The sequence below is a fragment of the Rhinolophus ferrumequinum genome, chromosome 2 (assembly GCF_004115265.2).
Source record: "Rhinolophus ferrumequinum isolate MPI-CBG mRhiFer1 chromosome 2, mRhiFer1_v1.p, whole genome shotgun sequence".
In the NCBI taxonomy this organism is placed as follows: domain Eukaryota; kingdom Metazoa; phylum Chordata; class Mammalia; order Chiroptera; family Rhinolophidae; genus Rhinolophus; species Rhinolophus ferrumequinum.
This window is the reverse complement of record NC_046285.1, coordinates 87,506,261-87,523,697: the sequence shown is the minus strand read 5'-3', so window position 1 is coordinate 87,523,697 and position 17,437 is coordinate 87,506,261. Positions and strand designations below refer to the sequence as shown.

The 17,437-nt window shown below is 38.4% G+C and overlaps 1 protein-coding gene across 2 annotated transcripts in view; it reads right to left on the bottom strand.

The window, feature by feature from the left end:
* Positions 1–2,632: 2,632 nt before the first annotated feature.
* The window catches only part of CXADR (CXADR Ig-like cell adhesion molecule), a 41,849-nt gene continuing 27,044 nt past the window's right edge, over positions 2,633–17,437 (bottom strand). Inside the window, exons 4-8 of one of the 2 annotated variants that reach the window (XM_033128247.1) lie at positions 12,008–12,163; positions 10,957–11,079; positions 10,298–10,436; positions 8,840–9,023; positions 2,633–2,674 (exon numbers count right to left, since the gene is read on the bottom strand). In XM_033128247.1, coding sequence (XP_032984138.1) covers positions 2,648–2,674; positions 8,840–9,023; positions 10,298–10,436; positions 10,957–11,079; positions 12,008–12,163 — 629 coding nt within the window. In that variant the 3' untranslated portion in view covers positions 2,633–2,647. Of the gene's footprint in view, positions 2,675–7,496; positions 9,024–10,297; positions 10,437–10,956; positions 11,080–12,007; positions 12,164–17,437 lie in introns of those variants that run through there. The other variant, XM_033128236.1, reaches the window with a different exon arrangement.

Below are 17,437 nucleotides of genomic sequence, written 5' to 3'. Positions count from 1 at the left end.
GGACAAATGGACCTCGTAACAGAACTGCCAACTTTTTGAAATCACATACAAGATAATAGACAATAAATTTTTTAGAGTCAAATTGATAAAACTATAAAACTCAATATAAAACATCCAGTGTGACTGACCATTTATCTCACTAAATTCAATGGAAAAAACATTGTTTTTGCATCTTACAGATCACCCGTCAAACACTTCTAAAGAAGTAAAACTTACTGATTAAAAAGTAAAGTATACTTACAATTTTGAACTTTGTGTAAAGGGAGTGGAACATGAAAAATATAAAATTCACTTTTGTCATCTGTGTTATTAAGTGAAACCTATTTTATGTTTCCTAAATAGCCCAGTGATAAGACAGATAATACTTAAAATCTGCTCTTGATAGCTAATAAGATCCTATGGTAAATAATTTTGAAAATACCATTTGTGTTGCTTGATACTGTGAAATCTGGAAATACACAAAATAAGTTAAAATACAGGATCTTGAATAAATACTGGCATGCAGGTTTACAGTAAAATCCATCTCTCCCCTGATACAATTAAAGAGTGCCAAAGTTTAAGTAGGAAACCATTAAGAATTATATATCCTTAAACAGTTTTAAATATATAAAATAGATCAGTATACTTCCAGTCACCAAATTTTTAATGTAAAGAATTTTTCTTAAAATTTGGGTCGATGGTAAGGAGTTAATCTGTTTTCTCCATAACGTATATCCGTAATATATCAATCTTCAAGTTTGGTTTCTTTTTTGAAGGAGTGTGCTAGCAGAACCATTTCCTCAGGTACGTTGTCTTCACTGTATCTAGTACAGTTGATATGTATAATTTACATTAATCAACATAAGCATAAACAGGTTGGGTACCAATCAAAGCAGACTCTTGTCAATCATACACTCCACTGGGGCCACCATGGGCCCCATGTGCTCTGAGCATCGGTGAGCACGTTGTGAAACGGAGCAGAGGGCGCTGGGTAGGCCAGAGTCTGGTCTCCTTTCACAGGCCTTCTCCTCGGCTGGTGTTGCCGGGAGCAGTGAGGTGAGAAAGCACCACACACTCCAACTCTTTCCTTCTTGCCTTTCATTTAGTTCTTAGCCGGGCCTGCCAAGGACTTGAGGTTCCTAGAAAAATACTAAACCGGGAATCAGGAGACCTGATTTTGTTCCTATGTGGTCTTTCTCAATCGATTTTTTACATAAAATGATACTGAGCTAGGTAACATATAGCCTATGGATATTTTGGGGGGTTTTATAAAATTCGAACTGCTATATAAATTTTCTTAACTATCACAAATCTTTTGCCCATATTACAGAAAGTTTAAATCAAACCCACATAATCATGTTCACGAAGTCCTGTTGGGCTACCATACGGCCCATCTTTACTTTGTCCTGTACATAACCGATAGTATCTTAGTTGGCAGGGCAGAGATAACATTTCCTTTCACTTATTTTACTTCGTGTTCTGTTGTTTCTGTGAACACATAAAATGTCCCCTTGTCAGCAGATCAAAAGACTGGTGGAGGCTGAGTGCTGGAGCACTGATTTTTCCAACAGGTTGCAGATCATTGGGATCTTATCTCGCTCAGAATTGTAGTCATCCTGTTCCTAGAAATGTTCTCACTGATGACATTTCTGGGACAACGTGAGAGGAAAAGTGTCCTACTTACCAATATTAAAAGAGCACAGTGCCAACTAGCCAACATTCAGCTTGGAATAGTGTATGACAGCTGACCTAACACATGACCCATGCACATCTGCTTTTCAAGTGCAAGGTAACTAATTCTCTTCATTAGTTTGTGCTGATTCTATAAAACTGCTCTGGGCAAAACCTCCAGAAACGTGAAAAAAAACAAACATAAATGAAGATGAAACACACTATAATGGGAATACATGTGGTGATGGTCAACTGAACAAGTTCCAGAATTTTAAACCATGAGATAATTTTCTTCTCAGAGATCAGGAAAGATCAAAAAGTTGGATAAGAGTACTATGAGGATTTGGGGGGGGTGTGTGTGGCAATAAGCACTCATCCTTTGCAAGCGTAAGCTGCTACACTTAAGGTATTTTAATAATTGCTATCAAAATATTTTACTCAGCACCACCTCCCTTCCTAGAAATTTACCTTAAAGATGTATTTACACATGCAAAATGATGGAAATACAAATATACTGCTTGTAATTTCACTCATATCAAAAAATGAGGTCAATTTAAATGGCCATCAATTGGAGACTGGTTACGTAAGTTAGAGGGTACCATTTTGATGTAAATGTTAGTTTTGAAAATAAAGTTTTAGGTAGATGTACAGATAATAGATGCAGATATAGAATATCTGAGGATTCTTTAGAGAAACGTGTATAAAACTTGTTTTTGGAAAAAAATATATATGCATATGCAAATATAAACAATAAGTATGGTAGTGGAGAGCAGTGAAACTAAAGCCTGGGAGAGAAAAAGTCCGACTTCATCCCAGACCTAGTCAGAATCTCTGAGGAGCGTTTTAGAAACTTATTTCTAAAATGTTCCTCTGCTTCTCGAGGTTTTTATAATAATTAGGTTTAAGTTGGCTCCTACTGAGTCAGGTCAACCCGTTCGTTCTGTTTTGTGCAAGTTACCTTTTTAAGCGTTCTGTACCTTCCCCTCACCACACGTCCTCACGCACCCTTTCTCTCGATACTGCCCTGTGGGAAGAAACCAGACCAGTTGTCTTGCAGAACATATGATGCAAACTGTTTGAATGCATATTTGCTCCCAGTACCGTTTCCTTTCTAAAAACTCATTCTTTACTGAGCAATATGCCAGCCGGTTAGGAACTGGGTATAAAGGTGAATAAACCAGGTTCAAGCTCATAAAGGGGATCTACTGAGTATATTAATTAGTATTACAAAAGGTTGTGTGCCATGAAAAACCTATACTGGCAATATTGAGGGCCCAGTGCACCCCCAAGTTAGCTTGTGAGGGACCAGGAAAAACGAGTCAGAGGAGATGGAGTTTGGACTTACACTTGCAGGGCAAATATGCACTGGGCAGGTAAACAGGAGAGGCTGTTCTCTTGTTGAGGAAATCGCATGTTCACAAAGGTTTGAAACCCCAGCTCCCAGCAGGCACCTAGAGGTGGACCCAGAGGTGTGGAGAAATCCACCCCAGAAAATGGAATGGGCTATGACCCTTTATATCACATTAAGGTGATCTGGTTTTTAATATGCTCATATTTAAATTTTAAGACAACCAATCCAGTAGGACTGGGAAAGACAAGAGCACGACGACTTTGTTGGAGACTGACATCATGCTTCTGTAATTTCCTGTGTCTTCTCCCACCTCTCATCCTCCATTAGTTAGAATTTTCACAGCTCCACAGAGAAATGAGAAACAAACTGATCATGGACCTAGTCCTGGGTTAACTGAACTGAAATTTATTTCTCGGTTCTTCATTAACTCCAGAAATTCTTTTTCTATAGTTACCTTAGGACAATAACTATTTTTTTTCTAGTTGTCAAATTCAGAAAAATAACAACAAATCACTTAACAAAACTGCCTTCCTGATCTTTTCACTATTTCCTTTCATTGCATTTAGAAGTTACATTTAATTATGCCTTAGACTTAAAACTAAAACTTATTTAATAACACATTATATTCAGTTTTGTTTCCATTTCCTCAGTTTTGCCATTTGGTATTTAACCAAAAATATGATCTGGCCTTTAGAGTTGCAAGATTAAAACATAGTCTAAAGACATTAAATTACACTGCTTCACTTAGCATATTTTATTGTAATTTGGGTTCTTTGAAAAATCTGTGTATCATTATATAAACATCCTAGCTACCAGGGACAAATGCAGAGACTTTTCATTGTATCAATCCTATTTCTTTAAAACCTTACAGCATCCCCGTGATGCAGGTATTTTTATCCCCCTTTTAAGCACTAGAAAACTGAAGCTACGTTAAGAGTGGTGTTCAAACATGTCTGACTTCAAGGCCTATGCTTTTGTCCTTTTAACCTCTGAGTAAAAAGTTTCATAGTATAACTACCAGTGGTTCTCAACCTGGGGGCAATTTTGCCCCCCACTCCAGTGGACATTTGGTATGTTTGGACACATCTGGGAGGAGAGATGAATGCCACTGGCACCTAGTAGGTAGAGGCCAGAGATGCTACTAAACAACCTACAATGCACAGGACGGTCCCCCACAACAAAGAATTATCCAGCCCAAAATGTTAGAATCGCCAAGGTTGAGAAACTATAGTATAAACAAAATATTCCTCAAAATGTCTTCTTACAGAAGCATTATTACCTGATCCTGTTTTTTTTCTGAAATCATATTTAGAGTCAAAGAAAACAGCTTTAAACTATAACCAGATATGTACTTAATACATATATCCATGCATTTTTTTTTAATGCAACCGAAAAACTCTTGAGTTTATACTGTAAAACAGTATGAAATGATCACAGAATTTTGGAGGTTTCAGCCTCAATTACATACCTGTCATAAATGCACAGGAGTGGGGAAATATATATGCATGTTTGACATGTTTTCACTGATGTGTGATTGTTCTGATCTTTATTGTTTAATAAAGTATGCAAGGGTAGGTGGAGGAACCTTCACTTAGAAAAGCAGGAACAGCATATTGAAGCTTTATAAAGTAGACATTTCTAAAAAGGCACAATGAAGCCACACTATGAGTCAGAAAACTACTTTTCTTGATTTTATTTTAAAAGTACACAACATCACAAAACTAGAGCAAGTTCTTGGTTTTTTAACCAAATTTTGTTAATTTTAAAATCTGCACCATTGGATATTTAACCCAGAAATTTTAAATACAAAAGTCAGTATTGAAACAGAGACTATCAATTCTCTACTTGCATATGTGAAGTGTCAAAATATTTTTTTCTCAGTAGTACAAGTGCATTTACTACAAAAGTTCACAGTTTGGGATGAGAATAAGTGAATCAGTGAATTGTGGTTCTCTTAACACTTGTGTCAAGTTAGTAGAAAACAAAGTTCTTCCTTGATTGGAACTTTTAGTGTTTGTTCATGACCAAAACCAAACCCAGCTGATATTCACCACATTCTTAAATTACAAGATACGGTATTTTGTAAAACTTGATTTTAACAGTTAGAAGCCAGATGCAGCAAATATTTGCTGGTGTTACTATCCGTAAGATAACATATTTGCTGGTGTTATATCCATAAGATATTTGCTGGTATTACATTCATAAGATAATACATTTGGTAGTGTTACTATCCAAAAGATAAGCAGAACTGCAATTCACAAATTTACTATTCTTCCCTGCTTCTATAACATAAATAGAATATGTGCTCAGTTATGGACCATATTTTAGTGTCAAAATAGGCACATGAGTAAAAAATCCAACTACAGAACATGCTGCCTTTATTGAAAGAATATCCAAAGGCATTCAAAATATTAAAACTTGCCCAGAACATTTATACTAAACACAGGAATATTACAAAGATATATGTACATTATATATTGTCACAAGCCACTAAAAAGTTAAAATGATGCCAACATTTTCTACAAACTACTCCTTACATGACATATCAAAGCATTAACTACATAATATGGACCTTTTCTGTTCACACTGGAATTAGGCATCTGAAAGCCCTAAACACTGTAGAGATGAAAAGAGATTAGAAAAAAATTATAAACATTCACATAATTTCAAATTTACATGCTGCACGCACACAAAAAGAATGGCTATTTTAAGAAGCCATACATTACAGAATTTGATACACAATTTCATGCAATTAGATTCTTTTTTATATGTAATCAAAATATTTACTTGCCCCTTCACTATGCTCTAAATTTCTGGAACTCAATTTTGAAGACTATCTTTTAAGTAAAATTAGGCATTAATCCATACTGATAATCTTAATTGTGTTTCTTGATTTAACTTCCCCCTATAACACACACAGGCTGTGCTTCCACTGTAATGACTCCACTGCATATAGGTCAAGTTTAAAGTAAGTTATTTCCCCGGAATAACTGGTCAGTGTAAGCAATAAGATTTGGGGGCGTGGGGGAGGGGCTAACGGGAATATTAGTAAGAATGCCAATAAGAAAAAGAGCACCTGTAAACTGCATATTCAAAGCACAGAACTGCATCCTCTCCGGTATCTCTTCCTTTCAAGTTATCCTGTGTAACTCAACTCAACACAAGATGGTGTCTCGTCTCTTAGAAATAAAGTGGAATCAAATGGTTCTGCCTCGAAGATGCAGTGCTGTCCTAGACTGATGTTGTTTAGCTCTAATGGAAATGCCTGAGTAACAATTTTTTGTTGAATTGCTTGATATTATCAATAGTAATTCTAGAACAAATATTTGATCTCTGTTTCAACTGAAATTATCAGTGGGAATTGTTTAGCAAGTTATCAGTACTAACTTTTGAATTGACTGAAATTTACAATGAGTAGTTGGAAACATAGCCTAAAACTGAATTCTGTCCTGTAAACATCATCACGCCCAATAGATCTCTTCTGGTTACACAGCTAATTTTTTATAAGCCCATTTCTCAGGTAGTAGGTGGTATGGGCCTGAACTGAAAGAGCTTCTGGAAGAGATTCTGATTTACTTATAGTTAAATTCTAGACTTACAGTGAAGTCTAAGGGAAGGAAGGCCTTCCATATGTCCATTTTTTTGCAGTAATTTCCACTTACATCACATAATCTTCATTACATGAAAATGGGAAAATACAAAGGACCAAACATTTTATTAAAGTTTGTGCTGTTATTTATTCTTATAATATCTTATAAGTTTTATTCATATAAAACAGACCAGATATCTGGTATTAAAAAATAGTTACTGTTATAAAATCAGAAACATGAAGCATGTCGGGGATGCTGAAATTTAAAAATCTTTATGAATAACGCAGTTAACATCCATAAAGAACAGAAAAGAGAAGGAGGCAAGATTGAAAGTATGAGGATAGAAAGGTGTCACAGTGATGCATTTTTATGAACAGTACCTTCGCCTCTAAGCACCTTCCAGGTGATAGCTAGCTCATAGGCACCAGAAAGTTTGTAATAAAAATTAAATTACCAAAAAGGCACAGATGAAAATGTTAACACAAGTATAAAAGCAATATTATGTAAGGTTAAAAACCTGTTTAAAAAATGCTTCCAAATGTGTAAAACTTTACACTAATCCATTACACAGACATTCAGCTTAAATTTACCAATAAAAAGTGTACACAATACTCTTCCTAATCATAAATTCATGCCGACATTAATTTATAATGTAGCATGTATCACCGCAGCACCCAAAGAGATTAGCAGAAACCAACTCCCTACTAAAATCTAGGGAAAAGGTTTTAGAGCTAGTGAAATAATTTATTGCAGGATTTATTTACTATAAAGAAACTGTTGGCTCATTCTACTATATCCACACTCCCTCACAATCTTAAGGGAATACAATAAATTTAATTTCTTTTACTACAAGTATTTAACACATTTGGCAGTTAGGAGTATTCCTTTTACTTCTTTTCCTTTCCTTTTTTTTTTTTTTTTTAAGAATAAATCACTTTCACAAAACTAAGACTCAAATTTTTCAAAGCTCAACTTGATTTTCTGCAACTACACGAAGACACCTTGGCCATACAATAGCAACTGTACATCCTCCCAAGTCTGAAACACAGAACTGATGGAGGACACCTAACTAGCTTAACATGTATTTCATCATTGAGTCTATGAAGAAAATGTCCTCCAGTAACTGCATTCAAGAAGGCAAATTTAGAGTTACATGTTTCTAGAACATTTAACATGCAACACCATCAAAAGACAACACTGAACCAGAAAATAAAATTTTAATTTAGAACCAATAATTAGGGAATTTCAATCAGTATCTGTCAAATAATAAATGAGTTGTAATTTTTCTTATGAGAAAAAATATGACCTAAAGTGGAAAGCCAGCATCTAGTTGGGAACTGCAAAATACTCCATCCTTGATCTGGCTGGTCACTGTTTTGAAGACCACCACAGGCCTCTAGGTATCAATTACTCACCACCCAAATCCATCCTCACTATTGCACCACTAATGTCATTGTTCTATGTATTCTAGCTAACAGCACATTTTCTAAATGAATCCATTTTAGCAGATAAAAGAGGTTACTGTGTCCCTGTTGCCTGTGGCAGTCTATTAATTAAATACTTAAGAAATCATTTCATAGACAAGGTTTATTAATGACGTGAAAGTAAAACTAGTAATTTCTGGAACACTGTGGTGTTTTCTGTTACTAGAGCTATTCCAAACACATTTAGAGTTTTCCAAGAAGCTATAAAAATAAGAACAAACATGCATATCAGTGTGTTTTGCCACAAATGATCCTTTATCCATTTTGGGGTACCACAGAGTCATAAATTAGTTGAGAAGGGCATCCTAAAAATAATGGTAGAAATTATAAGGTACCACTTTCGATGATTCAAGTATCAACTTGGTGTGCATGTTTAAGTTCACCAATTTCTTTACCTGTGATTTCATATTCAAAGTGCTACATATTACTTAAGTATTAATATTGAGAAACCTATAAAATCAACCTTTTCCAGGAAATCCTTTTCAGATGGTGAATTTGTCTTCAGTAACTTTAATGCTATTAGCATTTCAAACAAAACTTTTTGAAGTATAGTTCTTACAGTTTCTGGTTACCTTCTTTTTGATCTGTTTTTGAGGCTGGTAGCAAAATTTACACCAGAATCTGTTTTCATATTTCGAAAGAAACGAAACGCAGTGCCCACAGATGACACGTGCAGAGGCTCTCTACACGATAGAGCCGTCCTTGCTCTGTGCTGGGATCATCACGGGCACCGCTCCCATCCTACTGAGATTAGGGGCAGCTACCTTAGTGGGGGGGAGAGTCGGACTCTGAGGCGCGCGCTCGAAGTCTTCACTTGGCACCTGGTTATACTGAGTCTTGGAATATCCTTCCATGTTGGAAGGAGACATGGATCCTAGGGATGAGTGATTGCTGCCGATGTAGCTTCTGGCAGTGGATGTCCGGCTCTTCGGAGGAGGCACGTCTTCCCTAGAAAGCAAAGATCCTAATATAAGCTCAAAGAATAAGTTTCTAAAAAGTTATAATCACGAAACGTCCTAATCATGGGTGGGGGTGAGGGAAGAGCCTTTACTTAAGCATTAAGTATATAAAAGTGTGTGTGACACACAAGAAAGCAAGCACAATAAAGCATAACGTTATGAACTGTGTATCTGTCCCATACCATTTACAGAGTATGTATCTTCACATGTAATGAAATGGTTTTTTTTCCTAAGAATTTATGATTCTATAATGTTGTCTTACAAGGAACAAATAATTTCATGTTCTAGTATCATTAGTCAAGATAATCTAATTATAGTCATGTAACACTTTACAGTTGATAAAGCACTAATACCTACAGATATATGTCTATCAAAAAAACATCCTTTTTGTTACAAAAGTTACTTGTCTAAGATCTGAGCTGAAAACTTAGCCGATTCAAGTCTGAGAAAACTAGGAATAAGAATGTTCATACCAAGGACTGACAAAAGAATATATATATCTGAATCACCTCTGGTGCATTTCAAAAATACAAGTGCCCAGACCCCACCCCATACCTACCAAATGTCAAATTCCTGATGTTATATAAGTCATGTTATTATTTGTTAAAATTCTATAATCCAATGTGCACTTTTAGTTAAGATCTATTGGTTTAGAACAGGGGTGTCCAAACTGTGGCCCGCAATCCATTTTTAATTGGCCCACAGCAAATTCCAAAAATATATTTAGTTTACTTAAATAAACCAGGTGAGGCAATACGTACTTCACCTCGAGTGAGTGGCCCGGCTGTTTGTGTATTTTACCGCATGTGGCCCTTGGTGAAAAACGTTGAAAAAAGTTTGGACACCCATGGTTTAGAATATTCTAAAAAAATAAAATTACATTACCAACAGTTCTATAAACTACCTGTGTCACTTGATATACTCAGGTCTGTTTTTTTTTAAAATCTCAACCTCTGGTCCATGTTTTTGAAAACCTCATGCCTGCACTTTCCTGGGAGAACGCAGACAGTCCTGAGATAAGTCATTCTGCAGTGGCTCTTAAAATAGGGTCCGAAACTGGAGGAGTTCAAGAGGTGGGGCACGAAGGAGGTTGGCTGGATCTGCACACTTGAAACTGACAAGTAAAAGCTTTAAATGGATGGAGGGGAAGAGCTATAGCTTTTACCTAATTGTCACAGGGGTGAATGCTTTGGATGATTGAGAACTAATGCGTTAGGGACATAAACTTAGCATACATCAGTAAATTCTTGTGTCACTTATTACCTGATATCATGATGAACTTCCTTTTCATATTTTTTTTCTCTGCGCTTTTTATGACAGCAAAAGATGATCAGACCAATCAACACTAGAGCCAGCAAAGTTCCTATAATAGCTCCTGCAATTGTTCCGGCTCTATTTGAAGCTAGAATAAGATGTTCATAAGAAAATAATGAATAGTAAATAACACCGTAGCAAGTCATGCAGAAGGTAAGGATACATATTGACAGAATGATTTCCTTGCATATATTAACTTTAAGTGACAAATTAATTAGCTATTTTTGGTCCAGGGGAAAAATCCACTAAAAGAACTTTCATCTGAACAGTATAATCTCTTTCAAGCATAAAAGTGATAAAAACCAGATTAAAAGATTTTAATATTCCCAGCTACTTTGGTTGAGATGCAAGAATATTCTAAATAGCTTTTACTTATAATGGCTAAATGTGGTGTAACAGTTGACAGCTCTTATCTTCTTAATATCGCTACAACAATGAAGGTTTTATGAATAAAATGTCGTTTTTCCTTTCCATGATTTCGGAAAGCGAATAACTAAGCCTCAGAGCACTTTGCTCACAGTTAGTACCCACCTGCCATCAGTGCACACTTGCTGACTGAACTAAAGGGAAACGACTGTCATCCCAACAGACAGAAGAAACACACTTACGAGGAACCACATCCAGGCGTAACAGGCACTGATCAGAGCCCACTCTGTTGCTGACTGTACAGCTGTATGTCCCAGAGTACTCAGTAGTAGCGTTTTTGACCGATATAATAGGTGAAGTCATTTCTAGGAAAAGAAAGGCAGGGGAGAGCAAAACACATTTTTACAGGATTGTATTGATGAGTTTTTGGTAAAGGCAAACCCTACTAAATTTGACAATCCAAGGAACAGTGAGACAGGCTGAAGCTGGGTGCAGAAGAAAATGCCAGGGAGACACACACGCCTGTCTCCAGAATACAAACAATTGTGCCACCAGTTCATTTCTATCAAGGAGAAAATAACCATGAGTGTCTTAGCACAGTCTCAGCTGAAGCAGAGATACACGGATTATAAAAAAATATTCCATGACACAAAAGCTCTTTGGTGCAGTAGGAAGATTTGCAAAGCCCATCTCACCCACCCCCCTCTCCCTATGTTGGATGAACATACAATACAAAGTCAGAAGGGGTCACACAGTTTGCCTCTTAGTTTGGAAAAAAAGACACAGAAGTGGAGAATAATCCTACTTAAGATCAACCAGTTTGAAAACAGGTCAGTTGTAATAAAGTGAGCAAACAGATTTAACCAATGTGTAACTTTCTAGTTAGTCCCACACAGGTGTTTTTCAGGTTTATTTAGCTTTCATTGGCACAGCATGGATAAATTACCCCATCTTCAACATGAATCTAGGCAAAAATCTCAAGATCCAATTCTTGTAATAACTTAGCCACTAAGTTATGATCATGAACATTTTCTATTACTATTACCATCAATTAAAAAATGCATACCAAAGAAACCAATTATAATACCCAAAACAGTGAAACCGTTATAAAAATATCTATACTACATGACACTAAGCTGTCATAAAACAAATAATTCCCAGGGGATCCTGATTGCTCTGTATAGAAGAGGGAAGGTATTTGGGGACTAACACACACACACACACACACACACACACCCACTGGAGTTAGGCCCAAATCAATGGCACATGTACAGGTTGTATAGTCAGTGGTACCTGCTATCAATGACGTGGGCATTTTCTGTGCGTTGGACAATTTCTGCCATGCATATTCTAATGGAAGTGAACCTTCTTTTGGTTCGCATTTTAGTTTAAAGTCATTTCCAATTTCTTCTGATCCATCAACGTAACATCGTATACCCGAAGGCTTAACTGGGAAAAGAAAATAAATTAAAACTTCACACAAAAGAATGGAATTCATACTTGAACACAAAGCTTGCTGCACAACCACGGCCTCATGACATGATCCTGGGTTCTGCGTTGACAAGACTGGAAGAGTACAAGTGGTCAACACCAGTTCTCTCAGCTTTGTCCAACACAAAACAGGTAAGCAGCCATTGCATAGGGAGGTCTGGCGGCATCCCAGGTGCGGCTCTGGTTCCATGGGGCACCCCTGAAAAAAGCAAGCATGAAGTGGGCCGCACCCCTTCTGTTCCTAACCTGTTCCTCTACTCTGCTGGACATGTAGCCCTCTGGGAGTATGTGCCTTGTCACATCCCTCTGGGTGCCGTGATTGTGCCAATCAGGGGGTTTGTATTAAAGAGTGCTGATAACACGGACAATTCCCTTAGTACAGCAAGGACCAATTAGTATTCCGCATTTACATTAACCCGAGAGTAGTGTTATAAAAAGGTAATAAATCTGAGGCTACACGCCAGGTCTCTCTGGTAACTGTTCTGAGTGGCTGCTAACCCCAGTATCTGCAACTCACCCCAACACTGGATTAACACCTTGGCATTCATACTCTTTCATTGAACTTTATTAAGGCCTAATATACAATAAAATTAACACATTTTAACAGTGTGGGTTGATCACATTCAGCAGATGCTGAACACACGCACACACACACACTGTTAAGCACCACTCCAACTTCCTCCTTCCCTGTGCTGGTTGCAACTGATCTCACTCTACAGCTCCGCTGGCCAGATTCTACTGCTGTAGGTTAGTTCTGCTGCATCTCAAGTCATATAAATAGAATAATGCAGTATGTACTTCTTTTTTACAGTATGTACTTCTGTCGTGCTGTTATTCATCGTAAGGCTTTTGAAACTGATTCATGTTGTTACATATTAAAAAGTCCATTATTTGATGGCTGAGTTGTATCCCATGGACAGACTGTAACATAAATTTGCTTATCCACTCCTCTATCAGTGAACACTGATTCCAGTTGTGGGGTTACTGTCAAAGCCTAATTAGCTAAATTGACCAGCAGAAGGTGCGTGGCCTGTCCTCAGCAGACTGACTGACCAGTGAGAAAGGCAGTATGAGGAGCTGGGAAATGTCACTGGCAAGAGCGAAGAGGGATTCTGAAGGATTCTAGGAGGGTCTCAAAGAAGCCGAGATCGGTTCTGAGTCTGACGCTGTTTCTAAGGCAGGACTAGTTGAAGCTGGGACTAAACTGGCAACAAGGGCCAATCAGCAACTGAGTACCCCCAAAAAAGGACAGGCTGTGCAAAGCGGGTTTGAGGTGACGCTGCGGTGACAGCAATCACCTCTTGTGGGGACAGAGCCCCAGAGAGCATTTTCCAGGCTCTGAGCCTCACATAGAAAGGTGCTGGCTCGGGTAGTAGACGGCCATCAGCTGTGACTAGTTGGCCATCGGCTGTTACCGGTTAGCCATTAGCTGCAAATATAACTGCCATGGTACGCTAGCAAGCGCACAGTGTGGCGGAGTGTGGATTGCGGATCCTGTGGCTCCTGCTTCCTGTGTCTCCAACCCAGCAGCCAGTGAGACTATAGTGGTATGACTCCCCTATCTGTGGCTCCGTGGGTGTTTCTTTTTGGCCTCACCACCATGTCCTGCGTTCTTATGTGGGGAGCGGGACCAAAGACCCTGCGTGACTCCCTGCATGACACCTCTAGTTTACAGCTGCCCCACCACCTCAGGAGAAACGACGTTCCCTATAAACTCTGCTGCTGGCTGTATCTATGTCTGTCCTCCACGCCTGATAAATGGCAGAACTGCTTTCTTCTTTATTCTGACCTGGTTTTCCTTCTTTCAGTTGTGGATGGGCTCTTATTCTTCAACAATAAATAAAGGTGAGGTTTTAGTTTTACACCATTATGAACATTCACGTTGATACTGGCATGTTTTCCTTTTTCTCGGTAATTGCTGGGTTATTTATGCTACATGTATATTTAACATTAAAACAAACTGTCGAACTTTTCCAAATCTGGCCAAAAAGATCCATCCTACCCGGTGGGACATTTTTAACCAAGGTTATCAGTCGTGATCTCACTTCTTCACGCACATCTTGGTAATTCTTAAACTTGATGGTATTTCTCCCCTTCATCTGTTACTACTTGTACGGTTCCCTAAGATCAACAGGTGCATTTAACTGCATTGTTTTCCTAAGAAAATCCGTTTTTGTCAGACTGATCAATCACCCTGGAGACTACATCAACTGGATGTTTAAATCCGTTTTGCAAATTATTTCATCCTGAGTCTTCAACAAAATGAGCCTTGTTCTCTATTTCTTCAAACTACCAATAAATCCTTTATTCTATAAACTAGCAGTGAGATATGAAAACAATGCTTTGTATACCAAGCATCTACTGGGTGATACAGCATTTTAACCCTAACCCTCCTTTTTTCTACTGAAAATGACCCCTTCCCATACACCAAACGTTTCCAACAAATGAGCAGTTACTTAAAGCGGCTGCTCAGGAGATTCAGGACCCCACTGAGTTTGAGATCTCAACATACTCCACCCACAACAGAACAGTATTTTACTAACACTGGTTTTGGAGTGTCACATTGGAGGGGCCACCTGCTTTCCATTAAGAAGAGAAAGTACAAGTCTTCTTTCTATATGTCAACCCCAACCACCATACCACAGCGAAGATTAACTCTTCATCCATGGCACTTGGCTGGATCAAAAGATAAAACCACAAAGGGACACAGATGAAGTTTTATCCCCTAATGTCCCTTTGGCCTAGAGTTTCAGGATACCTAGCCACTGTTCTCAGAACAGTTGCCTCCCTGGTCATTAGCACAGCTAGCAGTTCTTCTCAGGTAAGGGTACATGACCATAAATTGCATGTACTTGACCTGATCCACCAATTCAGTAACGCTGTGCTCCATGTGATACATACAGAGGGTGCCAAAAAAAATGTATACACATTTTTTTTTTAATTTTTATTGATGCATATTGGGGAATAGCGTGTTTCTCCAGGGCCCATCAGCTCCAAGTCGTTGTCCTTCAATCTAGTTGTGGAGGGCGCAGCTCAGCTCCAAGTCCAGTTGCCATTTTCAATCTTTAGTTGCAGGGAGCACAGCGCACCATCCCATGTGGGAATTGAACTGGCAACCCTGTTGTTCAGAGCTCGCGCTCTAACCAACCAAGCCATCAGGCCACCCTGAAATGTATACACATTTTAAGAAAGGAAATAACTGTATTAAAATTGTAATACTCAATTTAGCAATAACAAAAGACGAATACAAGTCATCTGTATACATTTTTTTGGCACCCCCGGTATGTATCACATTATCATCCCTCCGTGCCAGTGGCCTACCTCAGTCTATCGGAAACACTCTGAATCCCCATATGGGACGCCATAACTTTTAACGTCATTCATCCAGCAATGCTAAATTTGGTTGGCTCAAAATACGCTGACTCCGGGCAAAATCCATGCATAAGATGCTAAAAATCGATAGGCAAAGTTTGAGGAGAAACAAGGTATCTGCACAGTCTCAAAGTGGCTCCCCGAGATACGTTTTTAATTATGAAAGGAGACACTGTAAGTTTACAGTGGAGAAACACATCAGATAAAACTTAAGTGGTCATGATTAACAATGAGCCACGACCGTGCGCCCTTGACTGGAGGAGACTAAGGAGACGTAAATGCAACATGGATCTTAGACTTGACCCTGGTGCAGGAGGACTCTGGTAGGAAACTGAAATTCAAATGAGGCCTGTAGTTTAATTAATAGTATTGTCCCAACATTAATTTCTTGGTTTTGATAATTGTACTATCATTTTGTACCATGTTAATATTAGGAGAAATTAGATAAGTACACTTTCAGGAACGCTCTAGTATTTCTGCAAATTTTCTGTAAAACTAAAATTATTTCTCACACACACACACAAATGCCCTGCTCTGTACCAATGGCTTGCAAATCCCAGTGCTGCCTGAGCCACCATACATGCTGTGGCCATTATGTTCTGGTGGCACTTGAATGCACCATACACGTCCCGGAAATTGTGCATCTCTCCGCTTCGAAACAACCCAGACTCTTGTACCAAAAAGTCTCTATAATAAGCCGTTTTGGAATTGTGGGGAAAGGCTCTGGTGATACCTTATTTCCCCGAAAATAAGACCTAGCCGGACAATCAGCTCTAATGCATCTTTTGGAGCAAAAGTTAATATAAGATCCGGTCTTATTTTACTATAAGACTGGGTCTAATATAGTATAGTATACTATAACATAGTATAATATAATATAATACCAGGTCTTATATTAATTTTTGCTCCAAGAGACACAAAAAAAGCTGATTGTCCAGCTAGGTCTTATTAACGGGGAAACATGGTATGTGGCCACCATATTAATCCACTACTAATTCCCTTTGTCATCATCACCCCCTTTCAGCTTCTTTATCGAGCTGTGTCCAAGCGCACATTTGGGCCAGCATGTTACCCCTCACACCCAGGCAAGTAACAGTCGCCCCGGCTCGTGTCCACACAGAGTACAGGGCTCGATGAATGTGCTCTCATTACTCTGCAAACAGCATCATACCATATCTCCCCCAAAATAAGACCGGGTCATGTATTAATTTTTGCTCCAAAAGATGCATTAGGGTGTATTTTCAGGGGATGTCTTATTTTTTTCATGTACAATAATCTATATTTATTCAAATACAGTCATGTCATCTTCTTCTGGAACATCGTCCTAATGTACTAAATGCGTCCGTCTGGCTGACGGTCTTAACTGGGGCTTATTTTCAGGGTAGGTCTTATTTTCGGGGAAACACGGTAGTATCTCCACCAGATTTCCCATAAATGAACCAAAGTTCAGGCCGAGTTTGTAACAGTGAACCAAGAAGCAAGAACTCCACTGTACTACCACTCATTCTGGGCCCTAGAGGGCATTTTGTCTTTCCTCCAGATTGTGTAAGCAGAATTTTCAGGAAAAGCTAACAAACAACCTTCCATCCAGCTCTCACTTTCAAGAGAAAAAACTCTGATAGTTTCTCCCACAGCATGACTCATCTGAAAAATGTAAGCGAGTCACAAGAAATTCTCTGGGTCTCAGACAGTCTCGCAGGATCTTCTCGCAGGATCTGAGGATTAGTCACCCAACTTCCACCCAGCAATAACTTCCTCCTTGCTCCTCTTTCCCTTTATTTAACTCCTCTCTCTCTCCCTGGTCCGAATTCAGAGTTTGCTTGGCCATGATGATCCCCCGAACACTAACAAAAGATGTTA